This window comes from Spermophilus citellus (genome assembly GCF_964194105.1).
Source record: "Spermophilus citellus genome assembly, chromosome: 5".
In the NCBI taxonomy this organism is placed as follows: Eukaryota; Metazoa; Chordata; class Mammalia; order Rodentia; family Sciuridae; genus Spermophilus; species Spermophilus citellus.
This window is the reverse complement of record NC_138186.1, coordinates 144,748,132-144,768,394: the sequence shown is the minus strand read 5'-3', so window position 1 is coordinate 144,768,394 and position 20,263 is coordinate 144,748,132. Positions and strand designations below refer to the sequence as shown.

Here is a 20,263-nt window from a genome sequence, read left to right as displayed (position 1 = left end):
TACAGAAAGGTGAATTGAATCCTGGGCTCTAACCTCATCTGTGGATCAATCCACTGATGGGTTCACGATTGGACAGGACTATTGGGAGTTGGTAAAAACTGTGGGCGGTAGGGCCTAGTTGGAGGGTAGGTCATTGGAGTTGATTCCCTGGAAGGGTACATCATATTCCTCAGTCCTCTCTTCCCCTCACCTGATCTCCGTGATCTCCATGAGTTGATCCCCTGATCTCCATGAGTTGAGCAGCTCTGTTTTGAAGCCAGGCTCTCTGCCATGGTAATCTGCCTCACTTCAGGCCACAGCAATGGAGCCTGAAATTGAACCAAAATAAATATTTACTCATTTAATTTTCTCAGGTATGTTGTCAAAGTGATGAAAAAGTCTTCTAACACACACACACACACACACACACACACACAGGAGGAATGGTCTAAAGGGAGAAAAGGACACTTGGTATTGTTGATGCCTTCTTCAACAGTAGACACAGCTGGGGTACAGCGTGGATTCGCACTTCAGCAGATGCTAAAAGGGGCTTAAATTTTTATATTAGTCTTTTATGAGGAGAGATTGACTAACACAGGCCTGATTTCTCTCTCAGATTTGGAGATGAATAAGAAGGACCAAGAAGATTTCCTTTTCTGGCACAGCACACAAATGCAGTCACTAGTTTCTGATACCAATCTGAGTAATTATGTCTACTTGCTCTATCTTGAAGGCAAGAGACATTATGAGGTGATTAATATAATCCTTAGAATCTATTTAACCATTAATTTTCCAAAAATTCTGCCTTTTTTTGAATTTTATTTCTGCCACCTTGAGGTTTTGTTCCCTGAACAGACATATAGAAAGAACAGCTCAAGGAAAAGAGTCTCCTGAATATGGGCTCTGGGAAGAGAGTAATGGGAGCAAACCCAAACCCCTTCTAAAGGGTAATGAGGAAAATGATCCTAAACAAAACAAAAAGCAAATATGAACAAAGTGGCAGCAGGCTCTATTTGTTGGCCACTTTCTCTGCACCAGCCATCAGGTGAGAACTACACACTATGTTCTCATTTACTGTTCAACTCATGCTTGTGAGAGAGGTTTTCTAAATGCATTCTGTCAGTTTAGCTCCAAAATTGCTTTGGTCCCAACTGGTATGTCTGTTACAGCCCACGTGCTTCATCTCTTTGCTTTCTCCCCAACTCTACAAAACTGCCTCCTCATTAACTTGTTGGAATTTAAACACCTTGGAAACCAGGGCCTTATCTTAACTCCTTCTGATCCTTAGAGGTATGGGAATTAAATTTAGGATTGTTACTCCATCGTAGAAAATTTCTCAACTTTTTATTTCACTCTGTACTGTTTAAACCTGGATGATATTTGGCATTGATAAACAACAATAGGTTAAGTGAACATCAACCTGTTGGCTCTAAAACAAATTTTCTTAAGTGAAATTTAAGTGGAATTTTTGAGCACTTCAATAAACTCAAATCAGAATTAACAAGGACCAAATAATATTAAAATGAACTCGAAAATTTATAGATTAACAGCAAAAATTTATTTTTGGAAAGGGTAAAGATGGTTCTTTAGTGACATTTAATCCATATCATAATTTGAATTCTGAGAATGATTAAGACTTTGTGATGGTTAATTTTACATGTTAACTCGTCCGGGCTACGATGCCCAGACACTTGGCCAACTTTTATTCTGGGTGTGTCTGTGCTGGTGTTATGGGGTGAGATTTACTTTTGAATCGGGGACTTTTTAGTTAAATAGATTCCATTCTGTAATGGAGAGAGACCTCACCTCGTCAACCGAGTGCAACTGAATGGGACAAAAAGCCCACCTCTCCCAGACAAGAGGGAACTGTCCAGTGAACTACCTTTGGATTTCATCTACAACATTGATTCTTCCTGGCTCCACAGCACACTGCCTTGGGACTCAAACTAGAACACTTTCCTGGATCTCTAGCTCCTCCCAGCCAACCCTGCCCAATCCTGTGAGCCAATAGCTGACAGGCAAGTGCAGGGAAGAAGCAGAGGCCCTGCAGGGGGTGAGTGTGTGCTACTGGATGCCAGCCCCTGGTCAAAGCGCAGGACAGGCTTCTGAGTTTACAGGCAGGAAGGGATGATTAGTGTTGGTGGAGCCCCAGGAACCCCGCGCTCTGAGGAATTCTGAGCGCTTGGGTCATAATTGACCCCGGCAACGCCCGAGGACGTTCGGGGCACAGAAGTGGATGGTGATGGACGCGCTTTTCAGAGCTGGTCCGATGGATCACTGAAGTGGCCACGATGTGGTCCTGGTTTGGAGGCCTGGGCTCAGGCTTGGGCCACTTCTTGGGTCAGGTGGGGAGCAGCTTGGCTTTCCTCACCGGCCATAGCTCCAGCTTCGCCAGGGAAATGCTTCTGGGTGACTTAGGAGACCCAGAAGCAGCTTTACATCATTGTTGGAGAAAGGAAATGGAAACTACTGATTCCACACTAAGATGTGAGAATGAAAGACTGAAAGAGTATTGTACTGACCTGGAAGAAAAGCATGAAGCATCAGAGCTACAAATAAACCATCAGTCTGTAAGTTACCAAAATCAACTGCAACAGAAAGAGGTAGAGATCAGCCATCTTAAAGCAGGACAGATTGTACTGCAAGATCAGATCTTCCAACTACAGGCAGCCGCTCAATCAGTACACTCGGGAGCTTGTGGTGTGCCAACAACAACTGCACCGGCTCCGTTCGGTTCCCTGATCAGTAGTCATTTTTCAGCCTTTCGTGATGACGACATGGACTCTAGTGACATAATCTCATCACGACAAGAAACAAACAGATTATCAACTGAAGCTGCAAAACATGAATCTGAAGTTGGCCACTCGAGGCAGATTGCTGAGGCTCAGGGAACACACCATTCTGACTCAAGTGAAATCTGCAAAGTACAAAATACTATCAAGACTCTTCAACCAAACCAAAGCCCAGACATATATGATCATCAGCATGAAATTTCAGTTTGGGAGCAGAGTTCTACTGTGGCAGAAAAGGGAAAAATCCTTCCTCAGAGCTCAGCAGTGGAAGAAGTGTTCAGGCTTCAACAAGCCCTGGCTGATGCGGAGAAGGAAATCGTGAGACTAAATGGTTTAAACCAGGATAACCGTCTTGCTGAAGACCACCTGAAACTTAAAATGCATGCTGAAGCTTTAGAAAAAGAGAAGGCATCATTGAGTCAAGAAAAAGAGGAACTTCAGATGTCACTGTCAAAATTGAGCTGTGACTACCAAGTCATGAAAAACAGAGCTTCAACAGACATGAATTTGAATGTACAATTACTAGACTTAAAACTTCACTTGAAGGCAAAGGAGGAAGAACTGAATCAGACTATCAATGAAAAGAAAATGCTGATAGCTGAGTTAGAAGAACTGGATCATCAGAATCAGGAAGCTACAAAGCACATGATTTTGATACAAGAGGAGCTATCAAAACAACAAAATGAAGGAGACCTTGTCATCAAGAAGTTGGAACAAGATCTAGATGATGAAAAAAAGAGAGTTCATCAACTTGAGGATGATCAAATGAACATATCCCAAGAGTTGCATGTGCAGAAGGAGAAGTTAACTGAGGACGCACAGAGCCTCAGTGATTTGCATTTAACTAAGCAGAAGCTTGAAGGTAAAGTAGAAGATTTAGTAGATCAGCTAAATCAGTCACAAAAAAATAGTTTAAACATCCAGCAGGAAAACCTTGGGCTTAAGGATCACATTAGACAACTTGAAGATGAGCTGTCTGGATTTAAGAGCAAGTATCGAACTTCTCTGAATGAAGACTCTAACAGTCATTGTAAGGATGACATGCTTAAAGAACGAGAAGCTGAAGTTAGCAACTTAAGGCAAAATCTTTCTGAAGAGGAACAGCTCAATGAAAATTTAAAGAAAGTTGCTGTTGAACTCAAAACGGAAAATGAAATGTTGATTTTAGCACGTGACGATGTAAGGCGTAAGTTGGAAGAATCTATTGCTGCTTACAATCAAATCTCTCAAGAAAAAGACACTATCACGGAGACTCTCAAAAGAGACAAAGAAGAGATTGAAGCCAAACTGCACCAGGCAGAAAAAAGACTGTTGGAAGAAGCAAATAATCACAGGCAGACTATTCAGGAACTCTCCAATGCACATAATTTGGATACCTCTGCCTTAAAGCTGAAACACGAATGTGCAGTTCAACTCAGCCAAGAGAAGGACTTTGAAATAGCAGGACTCAAAAAGAATATTGAGCAAATGACTGCTGATGAAAAAGAAACTGATGAAATTTTGGCATCTTATGTAGACGAACAGGAGCGATTGATACAAGTCATAAATGAGAAAGAAGTTTTTATTGAAAAACTCGAAGAAAAAAGTTCACAACTACAAAAGGATTTAGATAAGTGTTCTCAGGCTTTAGGAGAAAATGAAACTTTAAGGCAATCCATGGAAAGAAAGGACAGAAGTCTTACCTACATGAGAGCAGAAAACAACTATCTGCGAGTAGAATTAGAAATACTTGGGGAACAGCACAATCAAGCTGTACCAGTGGCTGAGCCGACAGCTCTTGATGCTGTCACAGAACTAGAATTGGAGGTATCTCAACTGAATATAGTCAAAAATCATCTGGAAGATGAAATTCAAGACCATCTGAATATCATTGAAAACCAGAACCAGCGTAAAATGCAACTACTTCAGTCTTTACAGGAGCAGAAGGAGGAAATGGATGAATTTAAGTACAAATATGAGCAGATGAATGCTGCGCATAGCCAGTTAATTTTAGAAAAAGAGGAGGAAATTAAGAACTTGCAGAAGACTATTGAAGAACTAAAAGCCCAGTTGCCTGGAGAGAAAGGAGATGCTCAAACATTGAATTCTGATATTTTTCAAGAGACCAAAGTAAAAATCCTAAGAGAAAAAGAGGTTCAACACTTACGGGACCAAGAATTACGCCTAAACCGGGAGCTAGAAAGGCTACGCAGCCATCTCTTGGAATCAGAAGAGTCTTACACCCAGGAAATTTTGGCTGCAGAAGACAAAGAAAAACAGTCAATAGCTGAATGGAAGAACAAGGCCGAAAAGCTGGAAGGAGAAGTATCATCACTGCAGGAACGTTTGGATGAAGCAAATGCTCTGTTGGATTCTGCTTCCAGACTGAGAGAAGACTTAGATCTCAAGGAAGAACAGATGGAAGAACTGAAAAAACAAAACGAGCTCCGAAAAGAAATGTTGGACCATGCACAACAGAAATTGTCGACTTTGGTCAACAGCGCAGAAGGAAAAGTGGACAAAGTCCTCATGCGAAACCTTTTTATTGGTCATTTCCAGACACCAAAGGACAAACGTCGTGAAGTATTGCAGTTGACGGGGAGCATCCTGGACATTCCACAGGACGAAATGGAGCAGCTGTTGAATAAAGATCACGGTGGTGTCAGTAAGTGGATGAGTTGTTTTGGTTCCACGTTCTGCAGCTGTGCCTCTTAGTAACCTAGCTGGAGTTGGACTTGGTGGACCTGGGCATCCTCTTGTTAAACCCACTGCAGATTTCATGCCCACCTTTACACCACTGCCAGTGTCCCTGGACAATAGTGCCAGAGTTGTACTCCAGGATCTTCTAAATATTTAGCATTTGAAAGAAGCCATAACCCTTTTTTACGTTTTACAGCATGGCCTTTTGAAAAAGTACTCATGTGTTTGTAGACAAAAAGAGAAAGCAAAAAAGCTGGTATATGTAAGTGTATAGCTGCTAGGTATTTTATTTTATTTTTTCAGTTGTTGTTGTTGTGATTTTTTGCTATAGTACTCTTTAAAAAATTTGTTTTGTTTTTTGTAGCACTTTTTGTTTCTAGAATTTTGTTCCAATGCAGCAGATAATCATCACCAGTTATCAATTCTGATGTACTTTTGGGAGCAACTGTACAGAGCAGCCTTCTTGAACCACTAGTTCCAACCTCTTTTTTTTAAAACAATAATAATATTTCTTAAATTTAATGGCATTAAGGTAAAAACGATACATGTAATTACAGGAAACAAGAAAAATCCAACCCATAAGAAGGATGTCTCAGATTTAGAGTACATGAAAACCAAACATAATGTTGCAAAAAGTTGAGAATATTTAGTTTATCCAAGATAACATTGTACAACTACCACGCGAAAATTCCAATGGGGAGGACCTAAACATGAAGCTTAGTGGATAAATTCTAAGATGCTTTGAATCCAAATTCTATGACCCCTATCCATTTTGCTTATTTCCATTTCTATACGAAAGTCACTTCACATTAATTCAGTTTTCCACATGATAAATATGTCCAGAAGGAAGAGTATTTTTATGAGTCAACCCCGAGGTGGGACCACAGGATCCATTGCCAATGGAAAAGTTAATTAGTAAGAATGTATCATTAAATATCTGGACTGCTTATCTACATACTATTGGGGGCTCTACAATAATTCTCATAAACACATTTTATAAAACATTTGATCAAAACAAGTTGGGGAGAGAAATAAACTAACAACAGTTTTTGAAAGATGAAAAGCTTTAAAATAGGAGTAGTTATAACCTTTTGATAAGGTAAAAGATGAATCAAAAGTTTCCAGCTTAAGTAGGTGAAATCAGAGAAGAGAAAAAGCAGATTGCATAGCACATACTTCTCTGACACCTGTAGTTTCTAAAACCATTCAGAACATTTTTGTTAAAATTAATTTAAACAAAATTTAATATATTTTTAAATATAAATTATATCATTTAATATAAATTAACCTAATTTAAATCAATTAGTAGTATTATTTAAATTTCTTTTATTAATACTATGGTTTGATTTAAATTTATTTTATTAATTGATATTGTTTATTAACTTATATTAAATTATAGTATGATTTATATTTAAAAACTCATTAAATTTTATTTAAATTAATACAATTTAACAAAGTAAATTTAACATAATATAGGTTGAATTATTTAATTTTAATTTTAATAATAATGCTCTTAGTTGTTTTGGAAATTACAGGTGGCAGGGAAGTATTAGCTATATTATCTTCTTTTTTCTCCTCTTTGATTTTACCTAACTTAAGCTAGAACCTTTTGGTTTATCTTTTGTTTTACTTTACAAAAATAAAAAAAGGAAGAAAAACACCTAGTAGCTACACACATATCAGCTTTTCCTTTCTTATTTCTAAATTTCACCTTAACATTTACATTATTTTACCAAAATTAAGATGCCATCAGTTGTTACTCCTGAGAAGAATATCAAAGTATATATTTTGCTTCGACCTGCCAAATTACTTGGAATCTTATTCCAGTAGACTTCACAGGGTTGGGAAAAGCAGAGTTCAGATGTGTCATGAGAGATTTTTATATATTCGGCTCACTCCATTGTGTCTAGGTGAGCCTTTGGGTTTCAATGCCTGGAAACACACTTCTTATATTTCAGAATTGAAGAGCTCTTGGAAACAGCGACCTCACTGCATTCTTGAGAAAAATATGTTATACGGGTACTCAGAAAATTACAAAGATTAATATAGATTCAAGATTCTTTTTAAGACAAGGGGTTTAATGGAGAAAACAGCAAGATAGCCTTAGAAATTTCATACTCCCTGCATTCTTAGGAAAAGCTTCTATATTGTAAAGAATAACACCAAACAGAAAAGTTCCTAAGAAAATATTGTGCTTTCAGTTTCCTTGTCTCATAAATTTTATTAAAGTTTCATTAAAGACCCTGTATTTGCTAGCCTTTTTATTAAATACTTTTTTGAGATATTCTATTAATGTCTATGACTGGATTTTATTTGGTCTCACATTAATGTCGCTCCCTGTGACAAAGGGTACATGGGAGGCAGGCAGGATCAGCCTGTCCTCTCCGAGGCACCAGCTGTCGGAACCAGGCTCTGACAGAGGTAGTGAAGGGCACTAGCGTCTCCTGGACTGAGCGAGAGGGTAAGTATCTGAGTAATATTAATTGTGTATAAATGCCACATTTTTTTATGCATTCATCTACTAAGTTGTTTCCACAATTTAGCTAATGTGAATTTTGCTGCTATAAACATTGATGTGGCTGTGTCCCTGTAGTATGCAGTTTTTAAGTCCTTTGGGTATAGATCAAAAAGAGGGATAGCTAGGTCAAATGGTGGTTCTATTCCCAAATTTCCAAGGAATCTCCAAACTGCTCTCCATATTGGCTCCACCAATCTACAGTCCCACCGACAGTGTAGGAGTGTACATTTTTCCTGAAATCCTCACCAACACTTATCGTTGTTGTCTTCATCATAGCTGCCATTTTCAAAAATCGCTGACATTCTAACTGGAGTGAGGTGCAATTAAACCCCTAGCTCTCACCATGCACAAAACTCCACTCAAATGAATCAAGGACCTACGAATAAAACCAGAGAGCTTGCATGTAACAGAAGAAAAAGTAGGCCCTAATTCCAATCATATGGGATTAGTCCCAAAATTCCTTAATAAGACTCCTAGAGCACAAGAATTAAAATCAAGTATCAATAAATGAGATAGATTCAAACTAAAAAAGTTTCTTCTCCACAAAACAAACAATCTGGGAGGTGAATAGAGATCCTACATCTTGGGAGAAAATTTTTGCCCCATCACACATCAGATAGAGCACTAATCTCTAGGGCATAGAAAGAACTCACAAATCTGAATAACACACAGACACACACACACACACACACACACACACACAAACAAATAAATAAATAAAATAATATAACCTGGGCATCCTCTTTTTAAACCCATCGCAGATTTCAAGCCCACCTTCACACCACTGCCAGTGTCCCCGGACAACAGTGCCAGACTTGTACTCTAGGATCTTCTAAATATTTAGCACTTTAAAGAAGCCATAACCCTTTTTGATGTTTTACAGCATGGCCTTTTGCAAAAGAACTCTGTATTTGTAGACAAAAAGAGAAAGAAAAAAAGCTGATATATATATATATATGTATATAGATACTAGGTTTTTTTTTTTTGCTTCTTGCTGTAGTTTTTTTTTTTTTTTTTTTTGCTATAGCTCTTTCTAAAAATTTTGTTTTGTTTGCTGTAGCACTTTTTGTTTATAAAATTTTGCTCCAGTGTAGCAGGTAATCATCACCAGTCTTCAATTCTGATGTACTTTTGTAAGCAACTGTACAGAGCAGCATTAGTGAACCATTAGCTCCAAACTCTTTTTTTTGAAATGATTATATTTGTTAAATTTAATGGCATTAAGATAAAAATGATACATTTAAATAACAGGAAAGATGAAAAATCCAAACCACCTGAGGGAGATCTCAGATTTAGAGAAGAAGAAAACCAAATATGATGTTGCAAAATGTTGAGAATATTTAGTTTATCCCAAATAACCTGGTACAAGTACTAAAAGAAAATTCCAGTGCAGAGGGCCTTATCATGAAGCTTAGTGGATAAATTCTAAGATACTTTTAATCCAAATACTATGACCCCTATCCATTTTACTTATTTCCATTTCTATAGAAAAGTCACCTCACATTAATTCAGTTTTCCAGATGTTAAATATGTCCAGAAGTAAGAGTATTTTTATGAGTCAACCCCAAAGTGGAATCACATGATCCATTGCCAATGGAAAAGTTACTTAGTAAGAATATTTCATTAAATATCTGGACTGTTTATCTACATACTTTGGGGGCTCTACAATAATGCCTCTCAACACATTTTTTAAAACATTTGATCAAAAAAATTGGGGGAGAGAAAGAAGCTAACATCAGTTTTTGAAAGATGAAAGGCTTTAAAAAAGGAGTAGTTTCAACCTTTTCGTAAATTAAGGTAAAAGATAATCAAAAGTTCCTAGCTTAAGTAGGTGAAATCAGAGAAGAGCAAAAGCAGATTGCATAGCACATACTTCTCTAACACCTGTAGTTTCTAAAACCATTCAGAATATTTTTATTAAAATTAATTCAAATAAAATTTAATAAATTTTTAAATATAAATTATATTATCATTTAATAAATTGATCTAATTTAAATTTATTTTATTAATTAATATTGTTTAAATTTATTTTATTAATACTATTGTTTGATTTAAATTTATTTTCTTAATTGATTTTTTAAATTAATTTTGATTAAATTTTAGATTGATTTATATTTAAAAGTTCATTAAATTTCATTTAAATTAATACAATTTAACAAAGTCAATTTAAATAACATTTAATATAGATTAAATCATTTAATATTAACTATATAATATAATAAAAAAATTAATAAAATTAATTTTGATAAAAATCCTCTTAGTGGTTTTAGAAACTACAGGTGTCTGAGAAATATTAGCAAAAGCAATTCTAAGCAGGAAGTGTGAATCTGGCGGTATAGCGATACCAGATTTCAAACTGTACTACAGAGCAAGAGTAACCAAAACAGCATGGTACTGGTACCAAAACAGGCGGGTGAACCAATGGTACAGAATAGAGGACACAGAGACCAATCCACAAAATTACAACTTTCTTATATTTGATAAAGGGGCTAAAAGCATGCAATGGAGGAAGGATAGCGTCTTCAACAAATGGTGCTGGGAAAACTGGAAATCCATATACAACAAAATGAAACTGAATCCCTTTCTCTCGCCGTGCACAAAAGTTAACACAAAATGGATCAAAGAGCTTGATATCAAATCAGAGACTCTGCATCTCATAGAAGAAAAAGTTGGCTCCGATCCACATATTGTGGTGCCGGGCTCCAAATTCCTTAATAGGACATCCATAGCACAAGAGTTAATAACAAGAATCAACAAATGGGACTGACTTAAACTAAAAAGTTTTTTTCTTCTTTTTTTTTTTTTTCCCTCAGCAAGAGAAACAATAAGAGAGGTAAATAGGGAGCCTACATCCTGGGAACAAATTTTTACTCCTCACACTTCAGATAGAGCCCTAATATCCAGAGTATACAAAGAACTCCAAAAATTAAACCATAAGATAACAAATAACCCAATCAACAAATGGGCCAAGGACCTGAACAGACACTTCTCAGAGGAGGACATACAATCAATCAACAAGTACATGAATAAATGCTCACCATCTCTAGCAGTCAGAGAAATGCAAATCAAAACCACCCTGAGATATCACCTCACTCCAGTAAGATTGGCATCCATTATGAAGTCAAACAACAATAAGAACTGGCGAGGATGTGGGGAAAAGGGTACACTTGTACATTGCTGGTGGGACTGCAAATTGGTGCGGTCAATTTGGAAAGCAATATGGAGATTCCTGGGAAAGCTGGGAATGGAACCACCATTTGACCCAGCTATAGCCCTTCTGGGAATATTCCCTGAAGACCTTAAAAGAGCGTACTAATAGGGATACTGCCACATCAGTGTGCACAGCAGCACAATTCACAATAGCTAGACTGTGGAACCCACCTAGATGCCCTTTAGTAGATGAATGGATAAAAAAAAAATGTGGCATTTACACACAATGGAGTATTACTCAGCACTAAGAAATGACAAAATCATGGAATTTGCAGGGAAATGGATGGCATTAGAGCAGGTTATGCTAAGTGAATCTAGCCAATCCCTAAAAAACAAATGCTAAATGTCTTCTTTGATATAAGGAGAGAACAGAGCAGGGAGGAAGAGCATGAGGAAAAGATTAACATTAAACAGAGACAAGTGGTGGGAGGGAAAGGGAGAGAGAAGGGAAATCGCATGGAAATGGAAGGAGACCCTCATTGTTACACAAAATTAAATATAAGAGGATGTGAGGGAAAAGGGGGGAAAAAAAACAAGGGAGAGAATTGAATTACAGCAGATGGGGTAGAGAGAGAAGATGGGAGGGGAGGGAGAGGAGATAGTAGGCGATAGGAAAGGTACCAGAATACAACAGTCACTAATATGGCATTATGTAGAAACGTGGATGTGTAACCGATGTGATTCTGCAATCTGTATTTGGGGTAAAAATGGGAGTTTATAACCCACTTGAATCAAATGTATGAAAGATGATATGTCAAGAGCTTGGTAATGTTTTGAATAACCAATAAAAAAACATTTTCCCATTTCAAAAAATGACATTGGTGATTTATTGTGATCATTTTGTACACAGCAGAACTACATTTAATTCTTTGTCCTACGTATAAAAGTCACTAGATGCGAAAGCATCTACTTTCACAGTTCGTATATAACATTTATGGACTATCTTAAATTCGTTTTAAAAAATATTTATTATTTAGCCTTTAGTGGACACAACATCTTTATTTTATTTATTTTTTTATGTAGTGCTGAGGATCAAACCCCACGCCTCACGCATGCTAGGTGAACGAGCTGCTACTTGAGCCATATCCCCAACACTCTCTTAAATTCTTATTTTCACCTTGCTTCTTTATGATAATGAGAATTCAAATTTATGGGTAATATATCATTCACTGAACAACTTCTCAGTCCAAATCAATCCTTCTACTATTGTATTGTCACTGGAGTGTTATGTTCATCTTCCTACAAATGTGTGCGGAACATTTCATTGATTATGCCAATTCTTAAAAATACAAATGTGCCGAGCCCTAATATCCAGAGTATACAAAGAACTCAAAAATTGAACATTAAGAAAACAAATAACCCAATCAACAAATGGGCCAAGGACCTGAACAGACACTTCTCAGAGAAGGATATATAATTAATCAAAAAATACACGGAAAAAATGCTCACCATCTCTAGCAATCAGAGAAATGCAAATTAAAACCACTCTAAGATACCATATCAGTCCAGTAAGAATGGCAGCCATTAGGAAGTCAAACAACAACACGTGCTGGCAAGGATGTGGGGGAAAAGGTACACTTGTACACTGCCGGTGGGACTGCAAATCGGTGCAGCCAATTTGGAAAGCATTATGGAGATTCCTTGGAAAGCTGGGAATGGAACCACCAGCTATTCCCCTTCTCGGACTATTCCCAGAGACCTAAAAAGAGCACACTATAGGGATACAGCTACATCAATGTTCACAGCAGCACAATTCACAATAGCTAGAACGTGGAACCAACCTAGATGCCAGTCAATAGATGAATGGATAAAAAAATGTGGCATTTGTACACAATGGAATATTACTCAGCACTAAAAAATGACAAAATCATGGCATTTGCAGGGAAATGGATGGCATGAGAGCAGATTATGCTAAGTGAAGTTAGCCAATCCCTAGAAAAGAAATGCTGAATGTCTTCTTTCATATAAGGAGGGGGGACTCAAAACAGAGCAGGCTGGAAGAGCATGAAAAGAAGATTACCATTTAGAAGGGACAAGAGGTGGGAGGGAATGGGAGAGAGAAGGGGAATTTCATGGAAATGGAAGGATACCCTCATTGTTATACAAGATTACATATAAGAGGATGTGAGGGGAAAGGGGAAAAAAGGAGAGAAATGAATTACAGTAGATGGGGTAGAGAGAGATTATGGGAGGGGAGGGGAGGAGACAGAAGGGGGGATAGGGAGGGAATAGGAAAGGCAGCAGAATATAACAGACACTAGTATGGCAGTATGTATAAACTCGGATGTATAACCAATGTGATCCTGCAAACTGTACACGTGGTAAAAATAAGAATTCACACCCCACTTGAATCAAATGTATGAAATATGATATGTCAAGATCATTGTAATGTTTTGAGCAACCAATAGAAATTTAAAAAAAGAAACAAGAAGAGACAAGGCCCATATTAAAGAGATTTAAAAATTCTACTGAAATCTATAAGAAAATGTTTGAATGAATTATGAGGTATTAAAAAAAAGTACAAACTTAATATCTTGCATAGAATTTATCACCCTATGTTTATAGACTCAAAAAGCTTTCATTATTTTAATCTTCAACTGTGTTTTAACAAAGCCACATTATTAAGGGCTCTCTACTTCTGGCTTATTCTTTCTTACTTAGTCTTTTCCCCCATATGCGATCCTCACCACCACAGTCATCAATGGCTGACCTTGCATTATAATTCAAGGATCACTCTATGTAACATCTTCCCCATTGATTGACTGTATTCAATTGCACTTCATAGCAGGAAATGTATATAACACAGCTTTATGTTGTTCACAATATCTACCACAATACCTTGTACTTTGGGGGCACTGAATACATGTATAAGGATATACTTATGATTATTGGATGCTTTTTGTCACATGTGTTCGCGAATGAGCCAGGGTTTGCCCTCCATATCCCCCCTAGTTTCCAGGAATATTCCAAACATATTTACAAGAAGAGAAATGCTTTTATTTGGATGGTCAGTTTTGAATACAGTAGGTAGGTATCTCTCTCAGATTGAAATATAAAATGACAAACAGCTGTGGTCAGAGTGAACCATGCTAGAAGACTGAATCTGAGTGATCAGAAATGCCTTTCAGCAGTAGGAGCAACAACCACTGGAACCAGATTCAAGCCAAATGTGATAGGTCTTACACTGAAAAAGGATCATTATTTGTGATTTAAAACAATAAACAAACACAGAACACCTAAAGAGCAGGAGGCACCCTGCTATAATTTGGATCTGGAATGTTGCCCAAAGGTCATGTGTTGAAAGCTTGGACCCCAATGTAACAGCATTCAGAACGGACTCTACAGAAAGGTGAATTGAATCCTGGGCTCTAACCTCATCTGTGGATCAATCCACTGATGGGTTCACGATTGGACAGGACTATTGGGAGTTGGTAAAAACTGTGGGCGGTAGGGCCTAGTTGGAGGGTAGGTCATTGGAGTTGATTCCCTGGAAGGGTACATCATATTCCTCAGTCCTCTCTTCCCCTCACCTGATCTCCGTGATCTCCATGAGTTGATCCCCTGATCTCCATGAGTTGAGCAGCTCTGTTTTGAAGCCAGGCTCTCTGCCATGGTAATCTGCCTCACTTCAGGCCACAGCAATGGAGCCTGAAATTGAACCAAAATAAATATTTACTCATTTAATTTTCTCAGGTATGTTGTCAAAGTGATGAAAAAGTCTTCTAACACACACACACACACACACACACACACACACACAGGAGGAATGGTCTAAAGGGAGAAAAGGACACTTGGTATTGTTGATGCCTTCTTCAACAGTAGACACAGCTGGGGTACAGCGTGGATTCGCACTTCAGCAGATGCTAAAAGGGGCTTAAATTTTTATATTAGTCTTTTATGAGGAGAGATTGACTAACACAGGCCTGATTTCTCTCTCAGATTTGGAGATGAATAAGAAGGACCAAGAAGATTTCCTTTTCTGGCACAGCACACAAATGCAGTCACTAGTTTCTGATACCAATCTGAGTAATTATGTCTACTTGCTCTATCTTGAAGGCAAGAGACATTATGAGGTGATTAATATAATCCTTAGAATCTATTTAACCATTAATTTTCCAAAAATTCTGCCTTTTTTTGAATTTTATTTCTGCCACCTTGAGGTTTTGTTCCCTGAACAGACATATAGAAAGAACAGCTCAAGGAAAAGAGTCTCCTGAATATGGGCTCTGGGAAGAGAGTAATGGGAGCAAACCCAAACCCCTTCTAAAGGGTAATGAGGAAAATGATCCTAAACAAAACAAAAAGCAAATATGAACAAAGTGGCAGCAGGCTCTATTTGTTGGCCACTTTCTCTGCACCAGCCATCAGGTGAGAACTACACACTATGTTCTCATTTACTGTTCAACTCATGCTTGTGAGAGAGGTTTTCTAAATGCATTCTGTCAGTTTAGCTCCAAAATTGCTTTGGTCCCAACTGGTATGTCTGTTACAGCCCACGTGCTTCATCTCTTTGCTTTCTCCCCAACTCTACAAAACTGCCTCCTCATTAACTTGTTGGAATTTAAACACCTTGGAAACCAGGGCCTTATCTTAACTCCTTCTGATCCTTAGAGGTATGGGAATTAAATTTAGGATTGTTACTCCATCGTAGAAAATTTCTCAACTTTTTATTTCACTCTGTACTGTTTAAACCTGGATGATATTTGGCATTGATAAACAACAATAGGTTAAGTGAACATCAACCTGTTGGCTCTAAAACAAATTTTCTTAAGTGAAATTTAAGTGGAATTTTTGAGCACTTCAATAAACTCAAATCAGAATTAACAAGGACCAAATAATATTAAAATGAACTCGAAAATTTATAGATTAACAGCAAAAATTTATTTTTGGAAAGGGTAAAGATGGTTCTTTAGTGACATTTAATCCATATTATAATTTGAATTCTGAGAATGATTAAGACTTTGTGATGGTTAATTTTACATGTTAACTCGTCCGGGCTACGATGCCCAGACACTTGGCCAACTTTTATTCTGGGTGTGTCTGTGCTGGTGTTATGGGGTGAGATTTACTTTTGAATCGGGGACTTTTTAGTTAAATAGATTCCATTCTGTAATGGAGAGAGACCTCACCTCATCAACCGAGTGCAACTGAATGGGACAAAAAGCCCACCTCTCCCAGACAAGAGGGAACTGTCCAGTGAACTACCTTTGGATTTCATCTACAACATTGATTCTTCCTGGCTCCACAGCACACTGCCTTGGGGCTCAAACTAGAACACTTTCCTGGATCTCTAGCTCCTCCCAGCCAACCCTGCCCAATCCTGTGAGCCAATAGCTGACAGGCAAGTGCAGGGAAGAAGCAGAGGCCCTGCAGGGGGTGAGTGTGTGCTACTGGATGCCAGCCCCTGGTCAAAGCGCAGGACAGGCTTCTGAGTTTACAGGCAGGAAGGGATGATTAGTGTTGGTGGAGCCCCAGGAACCCCGCGCTCTGAGGAATTCTGAGCGCTTGGGTCATAATTGACCCCGGCAACGCCCGAGGACGTTCGGGGCACAGAAGTGGATGGTGATGGACGCGCTTTTCAGAGCTGGTCCGATGGATCACTGAAGTGGCCACGATGTGGTCCTGGTTTGGAGGCCTGGGCTCAGGCTTGGGCCACTTCTTGGGTCAGGTGGGGAGCAGCTTGGCTTTCCTCACCGGCCATAGCTCCAGCTTCGCCAGGGAAATGCTTCTGGGTGACTTAGGAGACCCAGAAGCAGCTTTACATCATTGTTGGAGAAAGGAAATGGAAACTACTGATTCCACACTAAGATGTGAGAATGAAAGACTGAAAGAGTATTGTACTGACCTGGAAGAAAAGCATGAAGCATCAGAGCTACAAATAAACCATCAGTCTGTAAGTTACCAAAATCAACTGCAACAGAAAGAGGTAGAGATCAGCCATCTTAAAGCAGGACAGATTGTACTGCAAGATCAAATCTTCCAACTACAGGCAGCCGCTCAATCAGTACACTCGGGAGCTTGTGGTGTGCCAACAACAACTGCACCGGCTCCGTTCGGTTCCCTGATCAGTAGTCATTTTTCAGCCTTTCGTGATGACGACATGGACTCTAGTGACATAATCTCATCACGACAAGAAACAAACAGATTATCAACTGAAGCTGCAAAACATGAATCTGAAGTTGGCCACTCGAGGCAGATTGCTGAGGCTCAGGGAACACACCATTCTGACTCAAGTGAAATCTGCAAAGTACAAAATACTATCAAGACTCTTCAACCAAACCAAAGCCCAGACATACATGATCATCAGCATGAAATTTCAGTTTGGGAGCAGAGTTCTACTGTGGCAGAAAAGGGAAAAATCCTTCCTCAGAGCTCAGCAGTGGAAGAAGTGTTCAGGCTTCAACAAGCCCTGGCTGATGCGGAGAAGGAAATCGTGAGACTAAATGGTTTAAACCAGGATAACCGTCTTGCTGAAGACCACCTGAAACTTAAAATGCATGCTGAAGCTTTAGAAAAAGAGAAGGCATCATTGAGTCAAGAAAAAGAGGAACTTCAGATGTCACTGTCAAAATTGAGCTGTGACTACCAAGTCATGAAAAACAGAGCTTCAACAGACATGAATTTGAATGTACAATTACTAGACTTAAAACTTCACTTGAAGGCAAAGGAGGAAGAACTGAATCAGACTATCAATGAAAAGAAAATGCTGATAGCTGAGTTAGAAGAACTGGATCATCAGAATCAGGAAGCTACAAAGCACATGATTTTGATACAAGAGGAGCTATCAAAACAACAAAATGAAGGAGACCTTGTCATCAAGAAGTTGGAACAAGATCTAGATGATGAAAAAAAGAGAGTTCATCAACTTGAGGATGATCAAATGAACATATCCCAAGAGTTGCATGTGCAGAAGGAGAAGTTAACTGAGGACGCACAGAGCCTCAGTGATTTGCATTTAACTAAGCAGAAGCTTGAAGGTAAAGTAGAAGATTTAGTAGATCAGCTAAATCAGTCACAAAAAAATAGTTTAAACATCCAGCAGGAAAACCTTGGGCTTAAGGATCACATTAGACAACTTGAAGATGAGCTGTCTGGATTTAAGAGCAAGTATCGAACTTCTCTGAATGAAGACTCTAACAGTCATTGTAAGGATGACATGCTTAAAGAACGAGAAGCTGAAGTTAGCAACTTAAGGCAAAATCTTTCTGAAGAGGAACAGCTCAATGAAAATTTAAAGAAAGTTGCTGTTGAACTCAAAACAGAAAATGAAATGTTGATTTTAGCACGTGACGATGTAAGGCGTAAGTTGGAAGAATCTATTGCTGCTTACAATCAAATCTCTCAAGAAAAAGACACTATCACGGAGACTCTCAAAAGAGACAAAGAAGAGATTGAAGCCAAACTGCACCAGGCAGAAAAAAGACTGTTGGAAGAAGCAAATAATCACAGGCAGACTATTCAGGAACTCTCCAATGCACATAATTTGGATACCTCTGCCTTAAAGCTGAAACACGAATGTGCAGTTCAACTCAGCCAAGAGAAGGACTTTGAAATAGCAGGACTCAAAAAGAATATTGAGCAAATGACTGCTGATGAAAAAGAAACTGATGAAATTTTGGCATCTTATGTAGACGAACAGGAGCGATTGATACAAGTCATAAATGAGAAAGAAGTTTTTATTGAAAAACTCGAAGAAAAAAGTTCACAACTACAAAAGGATTTAGATAAGTGTTCTCAGGCTTTAGGAGAAAATGAAACTTTAAGGCAATCCATGGAAAGAAAGGACAGAAGTCTTACCTACATGAGAGCAGAAAACAACTATCTGCGAGTAGAATTGGAAATACTTGGGGAACAGCACAATCAAGCTGTACCAGTGGCTGAGCCGACAGCTCTTGATGCTGTCACAGAACTAGAATTGGAGGTATCTCAACTGAATATAGTCAAAAATCATCTGGAAGATGAAATTCAAGACCATCTGAATATCATTGAAAACCAGAACCAGCGTAAAATGCAACTACTTCAGTCTTTACAGGAGCAGAAGGAGGAAATGGATGAATTTAAGTACAAATATGAGCAGATGAATGCTGCGCATAGCCAGTTAATTTTAGAAAAAGAGGAGGAAATTAAGAACTTGCAGAAGACTATTGAAGAACTAAAAGCCCAGTTGCCTGGAGAGAAAGGAGATGCTCAAACATTGAATTCTGATATTTTTCAAGAGACCAAAGTAAAAATCCTAAGAGAAAAAGAGGTTCAACACTTACGGGACCAAGAATTACGCCTAAACCGGGAGCTAGAAAGGCTACGCAGCCATCTCTTGGAATCAGAAGAGTCTTACACCCAGGAAATTTTGGCTGCAGAAGACAAAGAAAAACAGTCAATAGCTGAATGGAAGAACAAGGCCGAAAAGCTGGAAGGAGAAGTATCATCACTGCAGGAACGTTTGGATGAAGCAAATGCTCTGTTGGATTCTGCTTCCAGACTGAGAGAAGACTTAGATCTCAAGGAAGAACAGATGGAAGAACTGAAAAAACAAAACGAGCTCCGAAAAGAAATGTTGGACCATGCACAACAGAAATTGTCGACTTTGGTCAACAGCGCAGAAGGAAAAGTGGACAAAGTCCTCATGCGAAACCTTTTTATTGGTCATTTCCAGACACCAAAGGACAAACGTCGTGAAGTATTGCAGTTGACGGGGAGCATCCTGGACATTCCACAGGACGAAATGGAGCAGCTGTTGAATAAAGATCACGGTGGTGTCAGTAAGTGGATGAGTTGTTTTGGTTCCACGTTCTGCAGCTGTGCCTCTTAGTAACCTAGCTGGAGTTGGACTTGGTGGACCTGGGCATCCTCTTGTTAAACCCACTGCAGATTTCATGCCCACCTTTACACCACTGCCAGTGTCCCTGGACAATAGTGCCAGAGTTGTACTCCAGGATCTTCTAAATATTTAGCATTTGAAAGAAGCCATAACCCTTTTTTACGTTTTACAGCATGGCCTTTTGAAAAAGTACTCATGTGTTTGTAGACAAAAAGAGAAAGCAAAAAAGCTGGTATATGTAAGTGTATAGCTGCTAGGTATTTTATT

The 20,263-nt window shown here is 38.5% G+C and overlaps 1 protein-coding gene across 1 annotated transcript; it reads left to right on the top strand.

Annotated features, from left to right (window-relative positions):
- Window positions 1-2,233: 2,233 nt before the first annotated feature.
- On the top strand, window positions 2,234-20,024 carry LOC308649520 (thyroid receptor-interacting protein 11-like). The gene is made up of 5 exons (XM_081295058.1): window positions 2,234-2,963; window positions 2,997-4,877; window positions 5,310-5,415; window positions 19,011-19,099; window positions 19,472-20,024. Exons 1-5 carry the CDS (start codon window positions 2,271-2,273, stop codon window positions 19,985-19,987), a joined length of 3,285 nt encoding a protein of 1,094 aa, XP_081151184.1. The 5' UTR covers window positions 2,234-2,270; the 3' UTR covers window positions 19,988-20,024.
- The last annotated feature ends 239 nt before the right edge of the window (window positions 20,025-20,263 follow it).